Source organism: Grampus griseus (genome assembly GCF_964374135.1).
Source record: "Grampus griseus genome assembly, chromosome: 12".
Classification (NCBI taxonomy): Eukaryota; Metazoa; Chordata; class Mammalia; order Artiodactyla; family Delphinidae; genus Grampus; species Grampus griseus.
The window spans coordinates 22,925,581-22,948,251 of record NC_139006.1 but is presented as its reverse complement, the minus strand read 5'-3'; the positions used below and the strand labels follow the sequence as shown (position 1 = coordinate 22,948,251).

General features: G+C 50.2%; 1 protein-coding gene across 1 annotated transcript; it reads left to right on the top strand.

Annotated features, from left to right (window-relative positions):
• The first annotated feature begins 904 nt into the window (after positions 1–904).
• Positions 905–20,872, top strand: SF3A1 (splicing factor 3a subunit 1). Its single transcript, XM_082667805.1, has 16 exons — positions 905–1,067; positions 3,795–3,916; positions 9,002–9,209; positions 10,383–10,640; positions 12,719–12,793; positions 13,487–13,637; positions 14,006–14,199; positions 15,181–15,298; positions 15,564–15,749; positions 16,473–16,594; positions 16,696–16,941; positions 17,500–17,707; positions 18,192–18,346; positions 19,356–19,457; positions 19,571–19,642; positions 20,381–20,872. Exons 1-16 carry the CDS (start codon positions 1,005–1,007, stop codon positions 20,480–20,482), a joined length of 2,382 nt encoding a protein of 793 aa, XP_082523931.1. The 5' UTR covers positions 905–1,004; the 3' UTR covers positions 20,483–20,872.
• Positions 20,873–22,671: the final 1,799 nt, after the last annotated feature.

The window sequence follows — 22,671 nt, the reverse complement described above, 5'->3', positions numbered from 1 at the left end:
GGTTCATGGTACGTGTTCAATAAATCCTAACTATCATTATAATTCAACAATAATAATAAGAATGACATAAACCAGCTATGGTGTGTATGTGAGGAAGAGAGACGGGGAGGAGACTTGGGAGGGCATCTTTTCCTATCCCCCCTCCCCCACCCCCCATTTCACAGGTGAAGAAATTGAAGTCCAGGCCAGGGTTCAGGAGTTGGGAGAGAGGGGAAAGGGAGGAGAGGATCTCAGGAGGTGAAGCGAAAAGGGCGGGATTCGAGGTGTGCTGCGGAGCGGGAAAGTGGTCCGCAGGGACCAACCTGCGGGCGTGAGGGGTGGAGCCTAAAGAGGAAGCCTTGATTTGAGTTGGTCTACGGGGTTTGAGGGGGGGACTATGAAAGCCAGGGGTGGAACTGGAAAAGGCAGGCCCGTGGGAAAAGGGACCCGTGGGAATTAGGGATTGAGATTTGGGAAGGGGGTCTGAAAGAGGTGGGCCTGAAAGCAAAAGAGGGGGCTGGGGGAATAGGGAGGCGGGGCTTTGGCCAAAGTGGGAGGCCAATGGGAGAGAGCGGGGGCCTTGGAAGGCGGGGGTCGGAGAGAGAGAGGAATCTTCTGGTGGAGTAAAGGGTAGGGGGGCCGGGGCCGTGGGGTGCGTGCGAGGGCGTCGGCGGGAGATGTAAAACGTCTCACCAGTCTCCGGCGTCGCAGCCTCAGCCACTGTGTCTGGTCGGCTCATCAAACTGCCCCTAGGCGCGCCTGCCGCTCCTGGGATCCCCGGCAAAACGCATCCCGACTCCCCGACCGCTGCCACGGCAACGGCGTCTATCGAGAGGGAGGGGCGGGAATTTACGTCACGGAGAAGGGGCGGCCCCGGAAGTGCGTCAGCCTCGCCCCCCTCGGCGACGACTCGCTCGGCCGCCGCCATCTTGCGAGCTTGTTGTACTGTTGGAGCGGGGAAGCCGCTTTGACGCCACACCGTTCACCTATACAGAGGCGGACTGGCAGCCCTGAGCATCGCAGTCATGCCGGCCGGACCCGTGCAGGCGGTGCCCCCGCCGCCGCCCGCGGCCACCGAGCCCAAACAGGTACCACGACCCCCGCATCTCGACCTGGGCCCTCCCCTCGGGCGCGGGCCCTCTTTACTCGTGCAGGAAGAAACGGCGATTTGCGAGGGCTTGGAGGGACTCCAGGTCCCAGGAGGCAGCGCGCTTCCCGCCTACCTTCTGGTAGCGAAGCAGGCCTGTTAGGAGTTCTCAAAGTGTGGTCCGCGGACCGGCTAGCATCACGTGGGAGTTTATTAGAAATTCTGAGTTTCCACCCTAGACCTTTTAAATCAGAATCTGCATTTTAACAGGCTCCCAAGGTGATTCAATAAAATTTGAGAAGCACTGATCCAGCGCATCCACCGGTCTTCTGTGTTAATTGGGCCCACCGGCCCCCAGTCTTTGCCCAGGAGTCCCTAATTTCTCAGCCTGCACGGTGCATCTTGGAACGTTAATTCTCAGCATCTGTGTAGTGCTTACTCTAAGCCAGACACTGTGCCAGGCTCTGACGGAATGAATGAAGCGCAGTTCCTGCTTTATTTAGGGAGCTCACACACTAGTGGGGAGACAGATATAAGTGAATACTCAATAAATGTTTATTGCCTCGGTTACCATAAATGATACAGTTTCAGCCAGCCCTTCAAAAGATCTCAGTCAGCTAAGGAGGAAAGACGTGGGTCAGTAATTGCAGTGTGATATAAATATCAAGTACAAAGGAGACAGGAATTCTAATCAACATTGCTTTGGTGGGATATAGGGGAGATTAAGGTAGGTGAAGCCCACCGGCGTGAAAGGTAAATTGCGTTTAGAAGAATGAATCAGTAGTTCACCAGATAGGTGATTGGGAAGGGAAATACCATTCTTTATTCATTTAGAAAAACTTTATTGAGCACATCCTGTATGCTGACCACTGCAAATACCTATGTATCCCTGGCATTTTCCCAGTATCTTGGGGAAAAATAACCAAGGTAATACCAGATAAGTGCCAAGATACCAAGGTGGGAATCAGATGGTGCCTCTTGTCAAGAGTAAAGAAGGTTAAAGCATAGGGTTGGGAAAGTGGTGGTTAAGAGGTGTATTTCTGGGGATTTGAAGTTTTCGTAGCAGGCTATTGGGAGAAAAGGAAGGGATGTAAGCCGGATAGTGACATATTTGTGTTTCAGAAATTCAGGTAAACAGTGATGGGGAGAATTGCTAGGAGGACAGGTTAGTCATGTTATTCAAAAGATGTTGAGAGCCTGGCCTAGATTGTGGCTGGGGCATGGGACAGAGGGGATGGGCAAGCTCAGATCACAAAAGGGCTGTGGTGCAGGCTCTCCCTCCAAAGTGATGCATTCGAATCCTGGTTCTGCCATTGGGCCAGTTAAGGTCTCCATTCCTCAGTTTGTCCATCTGTAAAATGACAAGACAATAGTATAATAATAAGAGTACTTAATCTCTTAGAGCTCTGTAAGGGTTATAGATTTAATGTGCTTAAAGTGCTTAGGAAAGTATATGGAACCTACTCTATGTTTGATAAATGTTCTTATCATTGAATGTGTAGGCTGAGGAAGGGAGAAGAGACCCACGTTTCTGCCCGGGATGACTGGAGGCATGGTTGGCCGTTCATGAGGAAAGCGGTTAGAGATGAAAGTGCCCAGAACTGCTGGATCTAAAGCTTTGTGGCACATAAGAGTGATGTGGGACGTTGACGGGGGTAGAATGGTTCAGCCTATAGGTGCTAGGGGAAGTGGAGGACGTTTTGTAAGTGCCTGACTGAGGACAGTGTGTATAGTGTGAAGAGAACCAAGAACAGAATTTTGGGGACCCCCTAACACTATAGGGCAGGAGGTGAAACAGGAGCCAGGAGAGAAACTTGGATGGAATGGTGAGCAAGAAGGAAATACAGGTGAGAACGGGACCTGGGAGTTGAGAGTTTTGTGAAGGAGCGGTCACTGGTCACACGGCCAGATAACTGATGTAGCTGGCTGTAGGCCGTCATTTTTGACTTTGGCATGAGCACTTGAAATGAAGGGGGATCAAATGGGAGCTGAGCAAGTGGGAACGGCAAGGCTGAGAGAACTCAGGCTGTTTAGCTACCAGAGGAAGGCGGGGAGAAGGCAGTAGCAGAAAGGAGCATGAGGACAGAGGAGAAACTTTGTTTCTCCAAAATGAGAGACTTGAACCTTTGTTTACTAAGGGGAAGAAGCTGGTGAGGAAAGAATATTGGAATTTATGGGGCAGTTAATGTTGAGTATTCCAGTGGAGTTTCACGAAACATTTGAACATTAAGTGATGGTTTAGACTACGGAATGGATGCAGAGGGAAAGGGCATTCAAGGCAGAAGAAGTGGCCAGCAAGGAGTTTCCCATTTCTTTATTCAGCAGACAATTCTTACATATCCCGTATCAGGCACATCCAAGGGTGGGGATACAGGCATGGCCTTCTGGATTCGGGAATGTGGTTTCTCAGAACGTGGTTAGATTTCCCCCCTCCATCTGAATCACATGGACACTTGGTAAAAATGCAGATTCCCAGTGTCACAGAGATGCTCTAGCTGGAGGGGAGCCAGAGAGGCTGCTCTTTTCATTGGTTCCCTGGGGAAGTCCCATGCAAGCACAGAGCAGTTGAGAGAGTGGCTCTTCTGGAGCAGAGGTTCCTGACTCAAGGAAAGTCTCGATGAATTGGGCGGGAGAGCCTGTATTCTCAATAATATCCTAGAGGAGTTTAATGGTGGGCATCTGGCACCAAGCCAGGAACTTTAAGACCTTCCTTTTCCTGTTTTCACAGCCCACAGAAGAGGAAGCATCTTCAAAGGAGGATTCTACCCCTTCCAAGCCAGTGGTGGGTATTATTTACCCTCCTCCAGAGGTCAGGAATATCGTTGACAAGACTGCCAGCTTCGTGGCCAGGTAACATAGCTACTCCTGCTCGTGTGGGTCACGGGTAGATTTTAGCATCAAGAGCTCCTGAATTTGCACAAGGGTAACACTTGGGTTTTTAGAGTGGTATTGTTGGCTTAGGCCTGTCAGCTTATCTAAAACCACAGCATGGTGTGAGGTAGGCAGTGGGCAGGACTGGCATCGCTAACATGGTATGGTGGTGGCAGAGTACAAGGCACACCCAGCTCCAGAGTCACCAAGAACCTGTGCTTCCAAACCGAGCCTGAGGAAATACCTGGAACGCTGCTTTGTCATGGATAATGTGTGTCTGTATCTGAGCTGCAGGCCTTAGGAAGACAAAAGGGAGTTGATGATTCTCATTGTGCAAGGACTGCATTTCCTTTGACCCATCTGCAAAACAGAATAAAATAACACCTAGAATTGTTGTGAGGCAGGGGTGAGGGGACTGAGTGCAGTTCGGGTACATCATGTAGCTGTTACCTCAGATGGCATGAAAATCCGCTTGATTTACTCTTGTTCCTCCCCATTACACTTCCTCAGATGGAATCTTCTTGATGGCCACTTGACTCCAAAGGTCAACCATCCCCTAGTTTAGGGCATTTCAAGTATTCCTTTGGCAGCCAGCAGGCCACATCCAGCCTACAGATCTTTTTGTTCATTCTCAACAATATATAATTTTTTAACTTTTGAATTAGTTGTCACTGTTTAAAAATGAGATTGCACAGTAAATCTGGATTTCTGGCTTCTCTTGATGAATTGGACGGCTCCTTGCGTGGAAGCAGTAGCTGGCCTTGAGCAGACTGTTGCCCTCAGTCAGGGCATATGCTCTCCAGGGAGCCACACCTTGACCCTGAGGCAGCATCCCCATCACGATACATCATTTAACAGATGGGTCCTTCCTTTCTCAACCTCTTTTTAAAATGAAACATAGAAAGAGGTTACTCTGGTTGATGTCTTTCACTGTGTCAGACTACATGCGGGTGAACCTTTCACATTTCAACAGCTTTGACCAACCTGGATATTGGGTTAAAACAGCTCTGTGCTTGATTGAACATTATTAGGCCATGTCAGATTTAGGGCAGCAGGTGTTGTGTTTATAAGTTTAATATTTCATAGCAACGCTTATTCTTCCCCTTGTCCCCTGATTTTTTTTTTTTTTAATTAATTTACTTTTGGCTGCATTGGGTCTTCGTTGCTGCGTGCAGGCTTTCTCTAGTTGCGGCGAGCAGGGGCTACTCTTTGTTGCGGTGCACGGGCTTCTCATTGTGGTGGCTTCTCTTGTGGCAGAGCACGGGCTCTAGGCATGTGGGCTTCAGCAGTTGTGGCACATGGGCTCAGTAGTTGTGGCTCGAGGACTCTAGAGCACAGGCTCAGTATTTGTGGTGTGTGGGCTTAGGTGCTCCGCAATATGTGGAATCTTCCCAGACTGGGGCTCAAACCTGTGTCCCCTGCTTTGGCGGGCGGATTCTTAACCACTGCGCCACCAGGGAAGTCCACCTCCTGATATGTTTTCCTATTTAAAACAATAAATAGGAAAAGAGTGTAAGAGGAAGAATCACCACAGTCTCAAGACCAGAATAGCTTCTACTAGCTGTTTTCACTTTTTCCTGTTTCCTTCTGGCCCTTGGCATCCTTTTTTAGATTCTTGTAATACTAGTAGAGATACTTTCATATCCTGCTTTTTCCATTTGCACTGTGTTGTGAGCATTTTCCTGTGTTGCTCCATGGTCTCCTGGTGCTGTGTGGTCCTCTCTGGAAAGGATGCACCATGTTAAGGTGATGGGCCTTCCTTGACTTGGCTGACTCCTCTGTATTTTCCTTTGAAGTTGTTTCCAACATTTCAGTTTGGCAAATGAAGCTATGGGGAAGTCTCTGAGCATTTTCTTTCCCTTTTAGATTGTTTTCCTAGAAGAAAATTCTGTGTGGCACATTACTGGCTAAAAGAGCATTTTTAAATATTTCTTATTTTGCCAAGTAGCTTTCCAATAATTTTGTGCCAGCCCCAAAAATAAGAATATCTCCAACTTCCCTTAATAAATCTATATGTCCACATCTCTAGATCTATTTTTGACTATGATGATTGCCTTATAGGCATTTCTGAAATCTGTGGACTTGCTTTTGTTTACGTTGCCGTGAAGGGACAGAGCAGCATCTCACTCTGGGTTAAAAGCAGACATGCAGGACCCTCTGCTTTACTTCTGTTGGGTTCACATGTATTGATTGATTGAGCATAGAGTAAAAAATCACCAACCCAGTGTGGTTTTCTAAAAGGAGTTTTTTCTCTCTAGGTTTGGTCTTCTCTTCCCTGTATTTTACTGTCAAGAAACTAAGGGAAATTACTCTTAAAAAGTCCCACCAGCTAGGTTGAGTCAGAATCATGTCTTTTTCTGCTGAAATCTATTCCTTGTTTTAGAGAATATAATTCTAAAATTAACATTAAGCTAATTTAAAGCAACAGAGTAGCTTGGAATGAACATGCCTGCGTTCTCGTATTATATTTCAGATTGTTCCCAGATGTGAGGTTATGGCTTAGGAGGCGGTGGTAGAGGAGACAACCAGAGCCCCCTTTTCTAGCAGCCCTTTGTATGGTGGCCTAGTTTAGCCATATTTAAATGCACATTTACCCTCGTCCTTGTGTGGCTTGCATTATTTAAGGGGGTGGAAGAATGCTTCTTCCTCAGGCATGGGGTTTCAGCTGGACTAATGCATTGTCACATCCAGACCTCAAGGTGTTAGTCACGCTGCAGAGTGTGACCAGAACTTGTGGAGGAGCTAGCCAGGGTGCTGATGACCACTGCCATGGTGGCTAAACTGGGGCACAGCGTCACCTGCACCCTGTCTCCTGCCCTGTCTTCAACTGACAGGGCCAGGGTATGAAAGTGGAGTGACCCAGGTGCCACCAGCCTCTGGAGCTGTCCCTTGGTGTATTTGGGGCACCTCTGAGTGCAGGGCTCTGGTCAAAGGAGTGATGGAAGTCCCCCAGATCATCTCTCATCTTTATAGGACAGCCCCTTCTAGCCTTCATAGGAGTCACAGTCCGTGGCATTTGCAGGCCACTGTATGATTCAAAAAGACTTTGGCATCTCATTAACTAATTCGATTTTCTCTGAATTTCAAAGTAGAGAGAGAAGGTGGTTTTTGCCATATTTTACACATGGGAGATTGAGTCAAAGAGAAGTTTGGTAACTTGGTGAGTCAGTAGTGAACCCAAAACTTGAATGTGTCCACATCTTGTGTCTTTAAGGTTAGTGCATTTCCACAGATGTTGTGGATGTGTGACACCTTGAAATATTACTGTTGGGATTCTTTAAAAAAAATAAGCGTTGCCTACACATCATGAGAGAGACATTTTTCATTCTGAGTGTTTAAAGGCATACAAATTGGGGGACTTCCCTGGTGGCGCAGTGGTTAAGAATCTGCCTGCCAATGCAGGGGACACGGGTTTGTGCCCTGGTCTGGGAAGATTCCACATGCCGCGGAGCAACTAAGCCCGTGCGCCACAACTACTGAGCCTGCGCTCTAGAGCCCGCAACCCACAGCTACTGAAGCCCGTGCTCCTAGAGCCCGTGCTCCGCAACATGAGAAGCCACTGCAATGAGAAACCCGCGAGCCACGATGAAGAGTAGCCCCCACTCGCCACAACTAGAGAAAGCCTGTGTGTAGCAACGAAGACCCAATGCAACCAAAAATAAAAAATAAATTATTTTTTTTAAAAATGCATACAAATTGGGGACATAGGGTGTATGTGGGAAACTATTCCAGATACAGAGAGAGATGGGGACCTCCCTGCCGTTCTCACCACTCCCCTGTCATCTGAATGCACCTTACGCAGCAGCACAGATGTGGTCCTTGGAGAACAGTGTTTCCTATATGAGCCTCACCCAGTAGTAAATGAGGTGATTTTAGCCAATATTTGGACAAGGCATTAAATCCCATTAAATTTTCATATTTTTTTTTTCTTGTTACCCAAAGGACAAAGTCTCAGTTTGGTGCTAGCATATCTTTTAATACCTCCCCAGCACTCAGTCATCCCATTTTTAACTAAGAGAACTGGCCTCAGTCTCAGCAAACTTCAGGTAAACTTTAACCATGTTACTTTGTTTTCATTGTATTGAATTTTATGACTGCCTTTTGTTAGTAAAGCCATAATGATTTTTTTTTTTTTTTTTTTTTGCGGTACACGGGCCTCTCACTGCTGTGGCCTCTCCCGTTGCGGAGCACAGGCTCCGGACGTGCAGGCTCAACAGCCATGGCTCACGGGCCCAGCCGCTCTGCGGCATGTGGGATCTTCCCGGACCGGGGCAAGAACCCCTGTCCCCTGCTTTGGCAGGCGGACTCTCAACCACTGCGCCACCAGGGAAGCCCAGCCATAATGATTTTTATCTGAAGTAGTAATACATGCCTTCCCACCCCGCCTCAGCTGTGCCATGGCTTGTGGGATTTTAGTTCCCCAACCAGGGATTGAACCCAGGCCCTCAGCAATGAGAGCACGGAGTCCTAACCACTGGACCCCAGGGAATTCCCGTGCCTTCTTAGGTACTTTTTTTTTTTTTTGGCGGTACGCGGGCCTCTCACTGCTGCGGCCTCTCCCATTGCGGAGCACAGGCTCCGGACGCGCAGGCTCAGCGGCCATGGCTCACGGTCCTAGCCGCTCCACAGCATGTGGGATCCTCCCGGACTGGGGCACGAACCCATGTCCCCTGCATTGGCGGGCGGACTCTCAACCACTGCGCTACCAGGGAAGCCCAGGTACATTTTTTTTTTTTTCCAGGTACATTTTTTAAAGTAAATACATTTTATTAAAAGAAAAAAGAAATAGTCCAGATGGTTTTGGAAATGGCAAGACTGGCAGAGGAGCTGCAGGAATGATGGAGGTCTGGAGACCCTGTGGTAGAGGAGGCCTGCTCAGGCCGAAGGAGGCAGGGGGCACTGGCCGCTGATGCCAGGAGTCTCGAAGAGGACCTCTGCTGTGTTGAGGGATGGGCTAGTTTGAGTGATGGGTGGTGGCAAGAATGGGGCTTGCATGGGCAGTGTTCTGGTCTGAGCAGCTGCAAGGGTTGTGGTATTAGTGCTTCTCTTTTTTCCTTTTTCTAGAAACGGACCTGAATTTGAAGCTAGGATACGACAGAACGAGATCAACAACCCCAAGTTCAACTTCCTGAACCCCAATGACCCTTACCATGCCTACTACCGCCACAAGGTCAGCGAGTTCAAGGAGGGGAAAGCCCAGGAGCCCTCGGCTGCCATCCCCAAGGTCATGCAGCAGCAGCAGCAAGCCACCCAGCAGCAGCTGCCCCAGAAGGTTGGAGCCAGCCCCTCCCTTCGCTTCCCCAGGGCTAAGGGAGGCTGGGACAGGGAGGGGAAGATAATGAACTCTGCTGTCCAGACCTCACTGCCACCCAGAGAGAAACTTGAGGTCTTTATCCCCATCTTACAGAGGTAGATGCTGAGACTCACACAGCAAAGTGTTGCTGACAGTTGGCATTTGCTGAATGCTGCCCTTCACGCTCTGTGCTCAGTGCTTTGGGAGCCTTGTCTCATTGGTGCCTCACAGCGGCTACATGAGGAGGCCAGTAAAGTGACCATTTTTCAGATGAGGAATCTGAGGCTTAGGGAAGCACAGTTTACCCAAGGCTGCAGAGTCAGGACCCTAAAGTCCATGCTCTCAGTTCCTACTCTTTTCCTTGACCGTGGCGTGAGGGCAGTGCTGCAGTGTGGCTTGTGGACCCCTTCTTGGGCATCCCTCTCTACTGTCTCACCTTCCCAGGGCCCCTCTTTCTGGCCTGCCCTAATACCCCCTTAGCACTAGGGACGATTAGGGCTGTCAGTGAGGACAGGAGGGGCCCACACATTTTGCCTCCTGTGTAGACTTGGACTAGTCCTTTCTCTTTGCTTCACTCCTGAGCCATGGTGGCAAAGGTTGCCCCTTGTTTTACAGTGGGAAGTAAAGTTGGAATAGGTTCTGAGACCTTGTGTTGCAATTTACTACTCCTAGGGCCTCAGGTGACCTCAGTTTCCTCATCTATAAAAAGAATTCACAGTACTTGTTCTGTCCACTTCGTGGTTCCTGTAGTGGCCAGATGAGGTAACAAACGTGGAAGTCTTCTGGCCAGTGGGGTCTTCTGCACACATGTAGAGCTTACCACATCCTCTCTCTCCCTTGGGCGGGGTTTCATAAGCTGTGTTCCTGTTAGATCTTCTGCCACCCAGTTTTGGTGCTCAGTTTCAGGGCAGCAGCAGCGATACAGAGGGTCTCGGTTCTCATTCAGAAAGCCATTTAGCGAGTCGAGGCTACAGTTGGCCAAGAAATCGGTGCCCTTGTGAGTTAGGATTCTCTCACACCACGTGCCAATGGCGTGTTCGTGATCAGCAGAAGTATAGAGGTCTGTGCCGTCTGCCGGGGGTGCGTCCCCGCCACCTCTCTGGAGTCCCACCACCCCTGTGCCTCTTGCCTCACATTCCCTTTGCATCTTAGGTTCAAGCCCAAGTGATCCAAGAGACCATCGTGCCCAAAGAGCCCCCTCCCGAGTTCGAGTTCATTGCAGACCCCCCCTCTATCTCAGCCTTCGACCTGGACGTGGTGAAGCTGACGGCTCAGTTTGTGGCCAGGAATGGGCGCCAGTTTCTGACCCAGCTGATGCAGAAAGAGCAGCGCAACTACCAATTTGACTTCCTTCGCCCGCAACACAGCCTTTTCAACTACTTCACGAAGCTGGTGGAACAGTATACCAAGGTGCCTGGGCAGGGCGGGCTCCGGGGTGCTGGGCCCAGGGAAGGAAGGCATCTTACCATCAGCACTCTATCCACTCACTGTCTGCAAGGACCCCGCTCCTGTGTGGGGCCCCCAAGCAGATGTTAAATATCCCAGTTCAGTATAAAATCTTGATTTCTATTCAGTTTTCCTAGTAAATGCAATGTAGACTGCTGTTTCTAAAGAGAAAGGAAACGCGCGATTGATAACTCATTAGGTGAGTGCCTGCTGCGTGATAAGGCCAAGTGATGCTAGTTGCTTTTATGTACATTTAAATTAAATTTCAGTTGCCTCAGTAGGGCTTGAGAAGAAGCAAGCTCTTAATAGTTGCCTCCTATTATTACCTAATTTTATCCTCACAAGAATCCATAAGGTAAGTGTTTTCCTTCCTATTTCAGAAAGCTCAGAGAGGTGAAGTACTTACTTGTGGTCTCTCAGCTAGTAAGTAGCTGCAGAGATTTAACCAACATTTGACTCTGAAACCTCTGTTGTTTTCCACCCTAAAAAGTACCTTGAATTAGAAGTATCATTTAAATAGGCATTGGGAATCAATTTAAAATAAATAAGTGTAGCCAGTATTGAGTACTTATATTATGTAGTATCTTCTCATTTAATCGCTAATAACCTATAAGGTAGCCACTGTTATTATATTTATTTTACAGAAGAGGAAACTGAGGTACAGAGAAGTTAACTTGACCAGGGTTGCACAGCTAGGGGGTTGCAGAGCAGAGACTTGAGTGCTGACATTTTTATTCCAGACCCTAAGATCTTAATTATCATGCTGCGTTGTTGCAATCAAGAATACAGACAAGTCAATACTGGTATTTAAAATAATCAGATCGCTAATTTATTAAAAAGTACACTGGTATAGATATGCCTGTGGAACATTTTTCTTGCTACACACATAATGGAGGTTGTCTTTCCTTTTTAGTGGCATGGTTTGCACATCTGTTTTTGATATCTAGAAACAATATGTTAAAGATCTGACTTGAAAGGTTATGTAATGACTTTCTCTAACTTCATTCACGTTAAGTATGTAACTAGAAAGAATGACAAAAATGTTTGTGTTTAGGAAGTCCAGAAGCTAGGAGAGTAGCTGAAATAACAGTCATTCAAGTCATAAGACCCAAGGGTTATTGTAACTACACAGTGTCAATTTTAAGTGAGCCCTGGGTTAATTTCTCTTCAGTGGACTGCTTCCAGAGTTAAAGGTCCGCAGATTCCTTTTTATTCTGTTAACTTTCTTATTCCTTCTCCCTCAGAATTTGGGTATTGACATTCATTACTCTAATCTGAGGGCACCGGTGTGTCTCTAGGCCTGGGAACTCTAGGAGCAGATCAATTCCTGAGGAAGAAGGACAGAGAGGATGGAGAGGGGCTGAGCTGCTTTTCCAGTGAGAGTGGATACGCTTGGGGCAGTTGGAAAGACTGACTGTTTTAAACAAAGCCAGCATTTGTTCTCAGCAAATATGCTTTGAGTGTCAGACACTGTTCTAGGTGCTGGATAGGTAGCAGTGAGCCGAAGACAGGGAAACCCCTGTCTTTGTGGAGACTGGTCTAGTGAAGGGGCAATAAGCAAGTGCAACGTAAGTGTATGTCGGATGGTGATAAATACTATGGAGAAAATGGTAAACAGAAAGCAGGGGATAGAAGTCTAGGGAGGTGGAGCCTGTGGGCTGTAGTCTTCAATAAAGTCATCAGGGGGCCTGTTGGCATGTGCAGAAGGGTAAAGGGCAGATCCGCCCCCTGAGAGCAGTCATCACATGCTGACTGTATGCTCAGCCATCTGGTGGTGGTTTTGCATACTTTCCTGCTACCCTTGGCAACCTTTTAAGTTGGTGATGCCAACTTTAAGTGGCAGTGTCACCATTTTGTAGAAGAAAACCAAGTTACAGAGGTTGAGTAACTTGCCCAAAGTTGCACAGGCAAGTGGAGCTGAGATTGGATCCCAGCATCCCATGCTTTCCTTTCTCCTGTGCCTTTCCACAGGCCCAGGAAGGCCACTTCTTTGTCCCGTGTTGTGCTGCACTGATAGTTGCTTTAAATCTTATGTGTTTCAGATCTTGATTCCACCCAAAGGCTTATTTACCAAACTCAAGAAAGAGGCAGAGAATCCCCGGGAAGTTTTGGACCAGGTAAACTAAATTTCTTATAACCAGTTACTGACGGCACTAACGTTACATTGTGTAGGTTCTGTTGTGTGTTTGGAAGTAGTCTCCGAACCAGTACCTTGTTATGGTCCAGGCACAGTCGTGGTGGGAGGAAAGGCCTTGAGTCTACAAAGACCAAGAAACCTGGATTCTCTGCTCTCCAACTTTCTGCTCTACTGTCTACTTCAGTCTCTTCTTTTCTTCTGTTGCTAGAAGCCAGCTTTTGAACGAGTTCTCTGGTGACAACTGCCTTTTGAAGTCCCAGGTTTTCAGAGTCGAAGAGAGAGGGCATATTGGTGCTGGCTGTTCTGGGTGACTTCTGTTTTGCAGGCTTTCAGACTGCTGCTGCTTTTGTGGGCACTTGGTTGTCATGCAAACTTCTGGGAGGGAGTTTGCTAGCCACTCGCCAACTCAAGCAGAAAACTTTGAGGTTATAACAAACAGCTACCCAGACAGAAGGTCTCTGTGGTATTTCATATTTTCATCCTGTCCAAACTCTGGGCCTGGCTGAAACCAGATACAAATACCATAGTCTGCCCCCGGAAGTTCCCCTTTATGGGCAGATCAGCTTCCTGTACTGAAGGAGACGTTGGCTTTGGTGAAGGCCTTGGAGATGATAGCCTCCTCAGGAGCAGACCCTGATTCAGCTCAGCACCACGCTGTTTCCCATCCCTTCAGGTATGTTACCGAGTGGAGTGGGCCAAGTTTCAGGAGCGTGAGAGGAAGAAGGAAGAGGAGGAGAAGGAAAAGGAACGGGTGGCCTATGCTCAGATTGACTGGCATGATTTTGTGGTGGTGGAAACAGTGGACTTCCAACCCAATGAGCAAGGTAGGTCTATGAGGAAGGTAGGTCTGTGACTCCAGTTAGGGGAGCCAGGAGCTTGGAGCCATCCTGGGAGATCTCTTCCAGCTGTCCCCAGGGAGCAGCAGAATCCCTCAGAGGGTTCTATGGGTATCTGTTTCTTTTCTGCTTCTGGAAGACTTCACTTCTACCCCATTGCCCCAGTTAAACCCAATTGAACAAATATTATCGTGCCTGACAATAATGGCCCAACGGGTGGGCCTCTGGAGATAGGAGAGAAATCAGACAGTCCCAGCCCTCAGAGAGCTAACAGTGTAGAGAGAGCAGATAGATGGGCCTTTGATAAGGAGCGTCTGTGTGAACCCTGCCTTTGACTCTGGCTCACCCTTTGCCAGGGAACTTCCCTCCCCCCACCACCCCAGAGGAGCTGGGGGCCCGAATCCTTATTCAGGAGCGCTACGAGAAGTTTGGGGAGAGTGAGGAGGTTGAGATGGAGGTCGAGTCTGATGAGGAGGACGAGAAACAGGAGAAGGCGGAGGAGCCTCCGTCCCAGCTGGACCAGGACACCCAAGTGCAAGACATGGATGAGGTATGCTCCTGGAGCCCAGGGAGATGGGGGTGCTCTCCTCCAGAGAAGTCCAGCTCCCTTGTGAATCTTGAAAGGGAGTGTGGGTTCCTGAAGAAGGAGTCCTGGCTGAGTAGCTGCCCAAGCCCAGGCAGCACAGAGCCTCTTTCCAGCTCAGGCAACAAAGATTCATTCATAGGCAAGGATCTGAAAGCTGTGCTGGCCGTGTTCTGTGACCTTCCTCCTTTGCCCAGGGGCCTTGCTCACTGCCGACCCCAGGCTGGCTCTCAGTTAGGGAAACCTCTATACCATGTACTTTGACGCTTTTGCGCTGAGGCCCAAATGATCAGCAGTTTCCAGAGCTTTTCTTTTTTTCTGGGTTGGGGCGCATACCATGTGGCTCGTGGGATCCTAGTTCCCCGACCAGGGATTGAACCCATGCCCCCTGCAGTGGAAGCATGGAGTCCTAACCACTGGACCGCCAGGGAAGTCCTGCAGAGCTTTGCTTAAGTGGCTTTTGGCCTTGTCTACCCCCATCGAGGCAGGCCCTCCAAACAGGCATAGAGTCTGCAGAGCCAAACTGCTTTCCTCCTCTCGGAAAGAATTTGTGTGCAGCCTGAGAATAAAGATGCATGTGTCTGGGAATTGACGTTTTCTCTCCCTCCCAGCATTGCTTCTTGAGCAGCTACCATTGAACGCTGACTTGTTCCCCGCACCCCTCTCCAGCACGTTAAGTGCCCTTGGCCTCCTGTGACTGCCTGGTGCCAGCTGCTGGAAATGCCTGGGCAGAGTGTTAGCACCACAGCCCCCAGCACTCCCATTCATGCTGTGAGGAAGCAGCTTGGCCAGCTGCCGGCTGGCCTCGGCTGCCCTGGGAGGCTTAGCACGTGGATGCTGACTGGCAGGGGCCTAGGCTCTTTGCCACCCTGAGAGCCACCAGGGCTCAGCTGCAGGGAGGTGTCTTCTCAGCCCCTCTCTGAGTCCTGCCACTACTTTGCTTTTCAGGGTTCAGATGATGAAGAAGAAGGGCAGAAAGTGCCCCCACCTCCAGAGACACCCATGCCACCGCCTCTGCCCCCAACTCCAGACCAGGTCATTGTCCGGAAGGACTATGACCCAAAAGGTTGGTTCTGCTCTTCTGCCCTCATGTTCCTCAGACCTGTCCATTTTTAGGAGGGCTCGAGGTGGCTTGTCATAAAGGCATTGATAGCTTCTCTGTCATAGGCCTCACAATGGGGAATGGGACTTCGTCATCTCTGGTGCTCTGGTGCAATGCATAGTGCCAGGTGCAGCGTGGCACTGAATGGATATTGCACGAATGAAATAGCACCCTTTTAACCTGGGCTGCCACCCAGTATTCTCACTCAAGGATCTCTTTTGCTTTTTAGCTTCCAAGCCCCTGCCTCCAGCCCCTGCTCCAGATGAATATCTCGTGTCCCCCATAACTGGGGAGAAGATCCCTGCCAGCAAAATGCAGGAACACATGCGCATTGGGCTTCTTGACCCCCGTTGGCTGGAGCAGCGAGATCGCTCCCTTCGTGAGAAGCAGAGTGATGATGAGGTGTACGCACCAGGTGAGGTTGGGGGGCATCTCCCACTCTGTCCATACCCCTTCTTTGACTCAGCCCCATCTCACTTTGGCCCATGGGGAATCTCTGATCAACTTTATGCTTTAATCAAACATAGAAGGTAACAACTGAGGTCAATAAAAGCTTTTGAGGATAGATGTAGCTTATGACACTACAAAATAACTTCCTGTTTTCTAGAAGAACTCTTCATAGGAATTCTTCCAAAGGCAGGCACTTGATGTGGATAGCATGTGTCCATTGACATCCTAGTGCAAGATCTCACTACAGCTGGGAGAGGTGCTCACTCTCAGGGCTGTCTTAGAATGAAGGCTCTGATGGCTGGAGTACACTGAGCACCTTGAAATGAGACACGGTGCCTTGACTGTGTGTGAGAAGCAGCATGATACGGAGGGAGGAAACTGTCCCGGAGGCAGGAGACCAGGCTTTTATTCCTGACTCTGCTACTTGCCATGCCACTCATGTGACCCTGTCTTCTCAGTTGCCTTTTGTAAGTCAAGGGGTTGGACAAGCCCTGGTTTACAGGCTTAGTGCTCATTGGGCAGCCTTCCCTAGGCTCAGAGGACAGGCGTGCTGCATTGGGACCCACAGATAGCCTTGTCCCATGAGAACAGCCTCCACCCTGCACCAGTAGAGCTGCTGTGTTGTCAGAAGGGCATCTGGTTTAGTTTCCCTTTCTGTCCCCTGCCTCCGTTCTGTGACTATATCCAGGTCTCGATATTGAGAGCAGCTTGAAACAGCTGGCTGAGCGGCGTACCGACATCTTTGGTGTAGAGGAAACGGCCATTGGTAAGAAGATTGGCGAGGAGGAGATCCAGAAGCCAGAGGAAAAGGTGCAGCTCGGATGACTCTTAGTGCCTTCCCCGCCGTCAGACTCACACTTGGGCTCAGTTCCAGGAGCCCTGACAAGCTGTGGCTTTGCTTTCCCATGCAGGTGACCTGGGATGGCCATTCCGGCAGCATGGCCCGGACCCAGCAGGCTGCCCAGGCCAACATCACCCTCCAGGAGCAGATCGAGGCCATCCACAAGGCTAAGGGCTTGGTGCCAGAAGATGATACCAAAGAGAAGATTGGCCCCAGCAAGCCCAATGAAATCCCCCAGCAGCCACCACCTCCGTCTTCAGCCACCAACATCCCCAGCTCAGCCCCACCCATTACCTCGGTGCCCCGGCCACCTGCGGTTAGTCAGCAGCCACCCTGTGACTGGTCTTTCAGAGCTGGGTTCTTGGGGTTAGACATTGCAGGCTGAGAAGGGCAGCTATCTCACAGTGGGCCCAAGCGTTGAGTGGGTCAAGTCGAGAGAAAAAGAACCCTTTAGTTAGGAGTGGGAACCTCCAGCCTGATCTTCTATCTGTGTGGGAGGCTTGGAACAGGGAGGGAGGCGAGTGGCAAATGTGAGAAGTAGGCTTGGGTCAGGGATGGGCTGGAGGGCTTAATGGGTCTTGGAGGACTGCTGGCCTGACTCCAGGGGGCTAAATGGAGGTCAGTGTCTTCAGTGGCTCTCTCAGTGTTTGCCAAGAGCAGCTGGTTGAGTCCCAAGTGGAAAGAGGGTTGCCCTGGGCCTCTCTCAGCATAGTTCCTGTCAGGGCCCAGTGTGAGGCTGCACTCACAGCCCCAGGGGGCTGAGTCGAAGCTATCCAGCCCCATCCTCAAAGCTGCAGGTGGCGAGTTGCCAGCTGTGTGTGCCCTTAGAGTGCAGCCTTGGCATCCTGTGACCTGTGGGTCTTCACCCCCACAGATGCCACCTCCCGTCCGTACCACAGTTGTGTCTGCAGTACCCGTCATGCCCCGGCCCCCGATGGCATCAGTGGTCCGACTGCCTCCCGGTTCGGTGATCGCCCCCATGCCACCGATCATCCATGCGCCCAGGATCAACGTGGTGCCCATGCCTCCCTCGGCCCCTCCTATCATGGCACCCCGCCCACCACCCATGATTGTGCCGACAGGTCAGTGGGTCAGGACTACAGGCCAAGCCCTGAGCAGAGCAGTGGCTGATGGTATTGCCAGCTGTTCCAGCTGGTGGTCTAGCCCAAAGGAGAGCCTTGAGTTCACCATGTGAGAGATCCCTGAGCTGGGAGCCAGGAACTTACGGCTCCTGGGGGAGATAGGCTGATACGGCAGAGCTGGGGTCTGTGCACCCAGAGGGGTCAGCCTGGACAGGCACAGAGGCCTGATGATGCTTGCTGTTGACTGCCACCTGTTCCATCCATTGGTCCTGCCCTTCCTTCAGTTTCCTGCTACCCAATCTGGGCAGTCTCCCAGGTCCCCCTGCCAGGTAACTTACTGGCTGCCAGATTCAGTAAGGAGTGGTCCTTCACACCTCTGACTGGGAGAAATGGGAAACCTTTGCAATCCCCTTTTCACTCTCACCAGCCCTGAGTCCTGGGCCCTTCCTCCCACTCACGTGGCTGCTTATTCCTGTTCTTGCAGCTTTCGTGCCAGCACCACCTGTGGCACCCGTCCCAGCTCCAGCCCCTATGCCGCCTGTCCACCCACCACCTCCCATGGAAGATGAGCCTGCCTCCAAGAAACTGAAGACTGAGGACAGCCTCATGCCAGAAGAGGAGTTTCTACGCAGAAACAAGGTATGCATCTCAGAGTGCTGCCCACAGCCTGGAGTGTCTAGATGGGGCGAGGGGGTTGTCCAGTCCTGCTCCAGTCACACGCTCCCTGGCCCACCCTATTCTTCCATGGTTTTGGCTTCTGGGACCTGGGCCAGCCATTGGAGGCCCGTGAAACTTCTGAGCACACACTAGATGGGGGGGTCAGCAGCCAGAACAGACAGCTGTCAGTAGTCCCCCTGGTGTGAGCTGTCGCAGAGGCCAGCAGGGAGACCCAGCTGCACAGGCAGTAGGACTCAGGTGTGAAAGGGGTTCTGGACACTGGAGGGAATCCTGGGTGCGATTCTTAATTTCTTTGTGGCCTTTGCCTCCAGGTCCAGCCCTTAGAAGGTGGTGTGTTGTGGGGATCCTGTGGGGGTACTAGAAATAAGAGCTGGGAATCTTGGCACTGCTGGTGCCTGGGGAAGCTCCAGTGAGGAGGCAGAAATGTTCTGCCCCGCCCAGTGCATTTGACCAAAGCTTTTTTCTTTTTTCCTTTTTGATGGTAGTTTCCATTTCTTGAGTACCTACTCAAGTGTTGGGGCAGAGCCACACATTTTACAGGTACTTGGTCTGTTGAATGCTCACAACATCACCATCTAGCAGTTGTGATCAACTGCTTTACAGACATGGCGTTGAGGCTCAGAGAGACCTAGTTAGCAGGGAAGCTGAGTTGGGAACCCAGGTCTTCTGACCTCGCAATTCATATTCTTTTCTCCTGTGGTACTTCTTGAGGCTTGCAGAGCACTTTCATGTCTCTTCTTCAGCTCCAGCCTTACCAGTAGGCAGGGATTTTTCTAAAGAAGGGAAACCAATTCTTGAAAAGGGGGAGTGATTTGTTCTGTGTCACAAGTGGTGTCAGTAGTGAAACAGGCCAGAGTCCAGGAGCCCTGATGGACAGGTGACATTGTCTCGACTGGCCCAGGAATAGGAGAGCGTAGTTGCTGATTGACTCAGGCCTCCCCAGGCATAATGGCCACCTCCTGTTTTGCAGGGTCCAGTATCCATCAAAGTCCAGGTGCCCAACATGCAGGATAAGACGGAATGGAAGCTGAACGGACAGGTGCTGGTCTTCACCCTCCCACTCACAGACCAGGTATGAGTTGCTCTCCCCAAGTGGTATCAGGTACAGGGGAACCAAAGAGTCAGGGGGAAGCTTCCTGCAGCTGACCTTAGCAAGAGGTGACTGACCTCTCCTCGGTCCCATAGGTCTCTGTCATCAAGGTGAAGATTCACGAAGCCACGGGCATGCCGGCAGGGAAACAGAAGCTGCAGTATGAGGTGAGTTGGGTGTCTGTAGTCCTTGCCCCCTCTGTTGTCCGAGAAGCTAATAAATCCTTGTGGAATCAGAGGAGTGGGGAGACACCTGGGTGTGGTCATTTGAGTCCATCCTGGAAGTGATGATGCTGGTGGGGGGTGCTGGGACAGGTTAGTCTGACAGGGTGAGGCTCTGGCGGGGTCACAGCACAGTCTTGTATGGGGTTTGAATGCCTCAGTGATATCTGGGGACCAGACTTCGGAGTGCTCTGGTAGGTTTCTGTCCCAGTGGTAGAGCCATCCCAGTCAGTGTGGTCTCAGGTAGCCTGGCTTTGTGCTTGGACACAAAGGTGATAGTCCAGCTCACCTTGGTGCCTGCCAGGTCACAGAGGACTGCTGTGTTCTCCCTTTTTGGACTTAGACAAATCCCCATTCTGGGCCTCAGTTTCCTCCTCTGTAAAGTGAGGCTGTTGAACTAGTTGATCTCTAAAGGTCTTATGATTTGAGAGTCAAAATTCCATGGGGTTGGTCAGGGCCAGATTTTTGGGGTCTTGACAGCATGGCTTGGTCGGAAGGAAGGAAAAGCAAAGCATTCTGGGAGGAAGCAGAGACCTTCATTCCTGCCCTGTGCCACTCCCTTTCCCACCCCACCTTCCTTCAAGCCCTTGTATTTGCCAAGTTCAGAGTGTTGGGACTTGTGAGGCTGCTCTCTGAGTTCAAGGCCAGATTGCCCTGGGCTGAGGCACTACATCTGTTTTCTAGGGCATTTTCATCAAGGATTCCAACTCGCTGGCTTACTATAACATGGCTAACGGTGCCATCATCCACCTGGCGCTCAAGGAGAGAGGCGGGAGGAAGAAGTAGAAGAGAGAGACCTGCTCTCAGGTCCCAACTACTGCCGTTTTGCCTCTCCTGTCCCCTACCCCTGTCCCAGACCCAGGAGACCCTGCCTTGCACATTTGTTTCCCTCTTACTAAGTTTGGAAATCCAAATTGTCCTGCAGAGTTTCCCTCCCCACATTGATCAGAGAGGGCTTTCTCAGGCATTCTCCTCCCCAGTGGCCCCTGGAATCCCTTTGTGTTTGGGTCTTGATTTGAGGGGTCATTTCTTCAGGTAGCCCATTAGGGAAAGTGAAACCAGGGATGTCCTATAGGATGTTATCATAGTGCCAAGTGACACTTGGCTGGTAGAATATGGTTGTTATCATTAATCATTTTGTATCTTGCCATGGGCTAATAAACCTCTCCGACCCTTCTCGTGAAGTTAATGTCATGAGACTTGTCTCCTGGCCACCTGTGCCCTGCCCAGACCTAGGAGCATGGCACAGTGCCTTGTGGCTCCTCTTCTGCTCTGAGGAATGCTGGGCTTTTAACTACATTCTTGCTGCCATCAAGTCTTCTATGACTCTTTCTTCGATATATTTTTATTGCCTTTTTGAAACACATGGATCCCCCAAAGGCATAGCCCTGTACCTATAACAGACTAATACATATAACATGCCTTCCACATGCCAGGACCACAAAAGAACACAGATGGGATGTAGTTCCTAGGTCAGTGGGCAGCATGCAGATGAGACTAGAGGGTGGCAGTTTCCTGCAGGCCAGGGATCACTCATCATCATCTGATAAGTGACCTTGGGCAGGTTGCTTATCCTGAGTGAGCACAAGTATATGATGAGGTTTTTTGTTTGTTTGTTTGTTTCTTTTTTTTGCTCTACACGGGCCTCTCACTGTTGTGGCCTCTCCCGCTGCGGAGCACAGGCTCCAGACGCGCAGCCTCAGCGGCCATGGCTCACGGGCCCAGCCGCTCCGCGGCATGTGGGATCTTCCCAGACTGGGGCATGAACCCGTGTCCCCTGTGTCGGCAGGCGGACTCTCAACCACTGCGCCACCAGGGAAGCCCTATGATGAGGGTTTTTTTAAAAAATGTGTTTATTTTAAAAATACTTCATTGTGCCAAGGCCATGAACTATTTTAAGAACTTTATAAAATTTAGCCAACTACTCCTTATTGTTTTAAGCACTTTATCAATTTTAACTCATGTAAATTTTTTAAATTTTTTTTGGTTGCACTATGTGGCTTACAGGAGCTCAGTTCCCTGACCAGGGATTAAACCCAGGCCATGGCAGTGAAAGCCTGAAATCCTAACCACTAGGCCACCAGGGAACTCCCTAACTCATGTAATCCTGACGTGGGTGTTCCTGTTTTACACTTGAGTAAACTGAGGCACAGAGATTCTGAATCACATGCCCACTGTCACACAGTAAGAAGATAAAAGGAGAATGTGTGCAAAACACTTGTCAGTCCTTGCCCCCTAGTAAGGGCCAGACACAGGCTGTTATTTTTGGAGTTGTGCTGTCACAGGGAGTAGGTGCTGCTGTGGGTGGGTGTTCACAGGGAGGAAGGTGAGAGCCTGTTGATAACCATTTCCTGGTTTTAAACCTAAAGTTGATTTCATTCTGAAGATCTCATGTGTTTATCCCCTGAGACTTCCTAGTGCCTTTTCTTTGCAGTCCTTCCATTTCATCCTGTGCAGTCATCTCCCAGGCTCAGAGGGGTGAAGCCATTCCCAAGGTAACAGTATTCTAGTCACCATCCCCTCCACCCCCTCACCAAGCTCAAAGCTTCCAACTCTAGACCTAGGGCTCAAGTGGCCCTTCTGCAGTGCCAGTTATGTGGCTCCTTTACAAACTGCTCACATTTTAAACTTGGTCAGTGGGATGTTATTCCTCACTCTGACATTTGCTTCCCGCCTGGTAGCTAGAAGTTTCCCCTAGGGGCCAGGGCTGAAATTTGGCTTCCTGAAGCTCCAAGGTTTGGGTGCCTGAAGTGAGCCCACTGCTGGTTGCTTTTCCCCGGCTAACACCAGAAATCCCCTGAACACCCCCTGGGTCTTGTTCCAAGAGGGAAAGGGGTCAGTAGAGCTGGGGGAGTCCCGTACTCCAAGCTCTTCTTTCTTCCTAGGATTGGCTCTGGGGCCAATCTCTCCTTCACAGGTTGGCAGATCTCACCGGCCTTCCATGACTGAGGCTGCGACTGGAGGCCAGGAATGCT

Bases quoted from the DNA above. Each gene is read 5' to 3' on its own strand.
- SF3A1 (XM_082667805.1), top strand. From the start codon at position 1,005: ATGCCGGCCGGACCCGTGCAGGCGGTGCCCCCGCCGCCGCCCGCGGCC. The intron at 12,794-13,486 runs GTAAACTAAATT...CCATCCCTTCAG, and splicing joins CCCGGGAAGTTTTGGACCAG to GTATGTTACCGAGTGGAGTG. The intron at 19,458-19,570 runs GTATGAGTTGCT...TCGGTCCCATAG, and splicing joins CCCTCCCACTCACAGACCAG to GTCTCTGTCATCAAGGTGAA.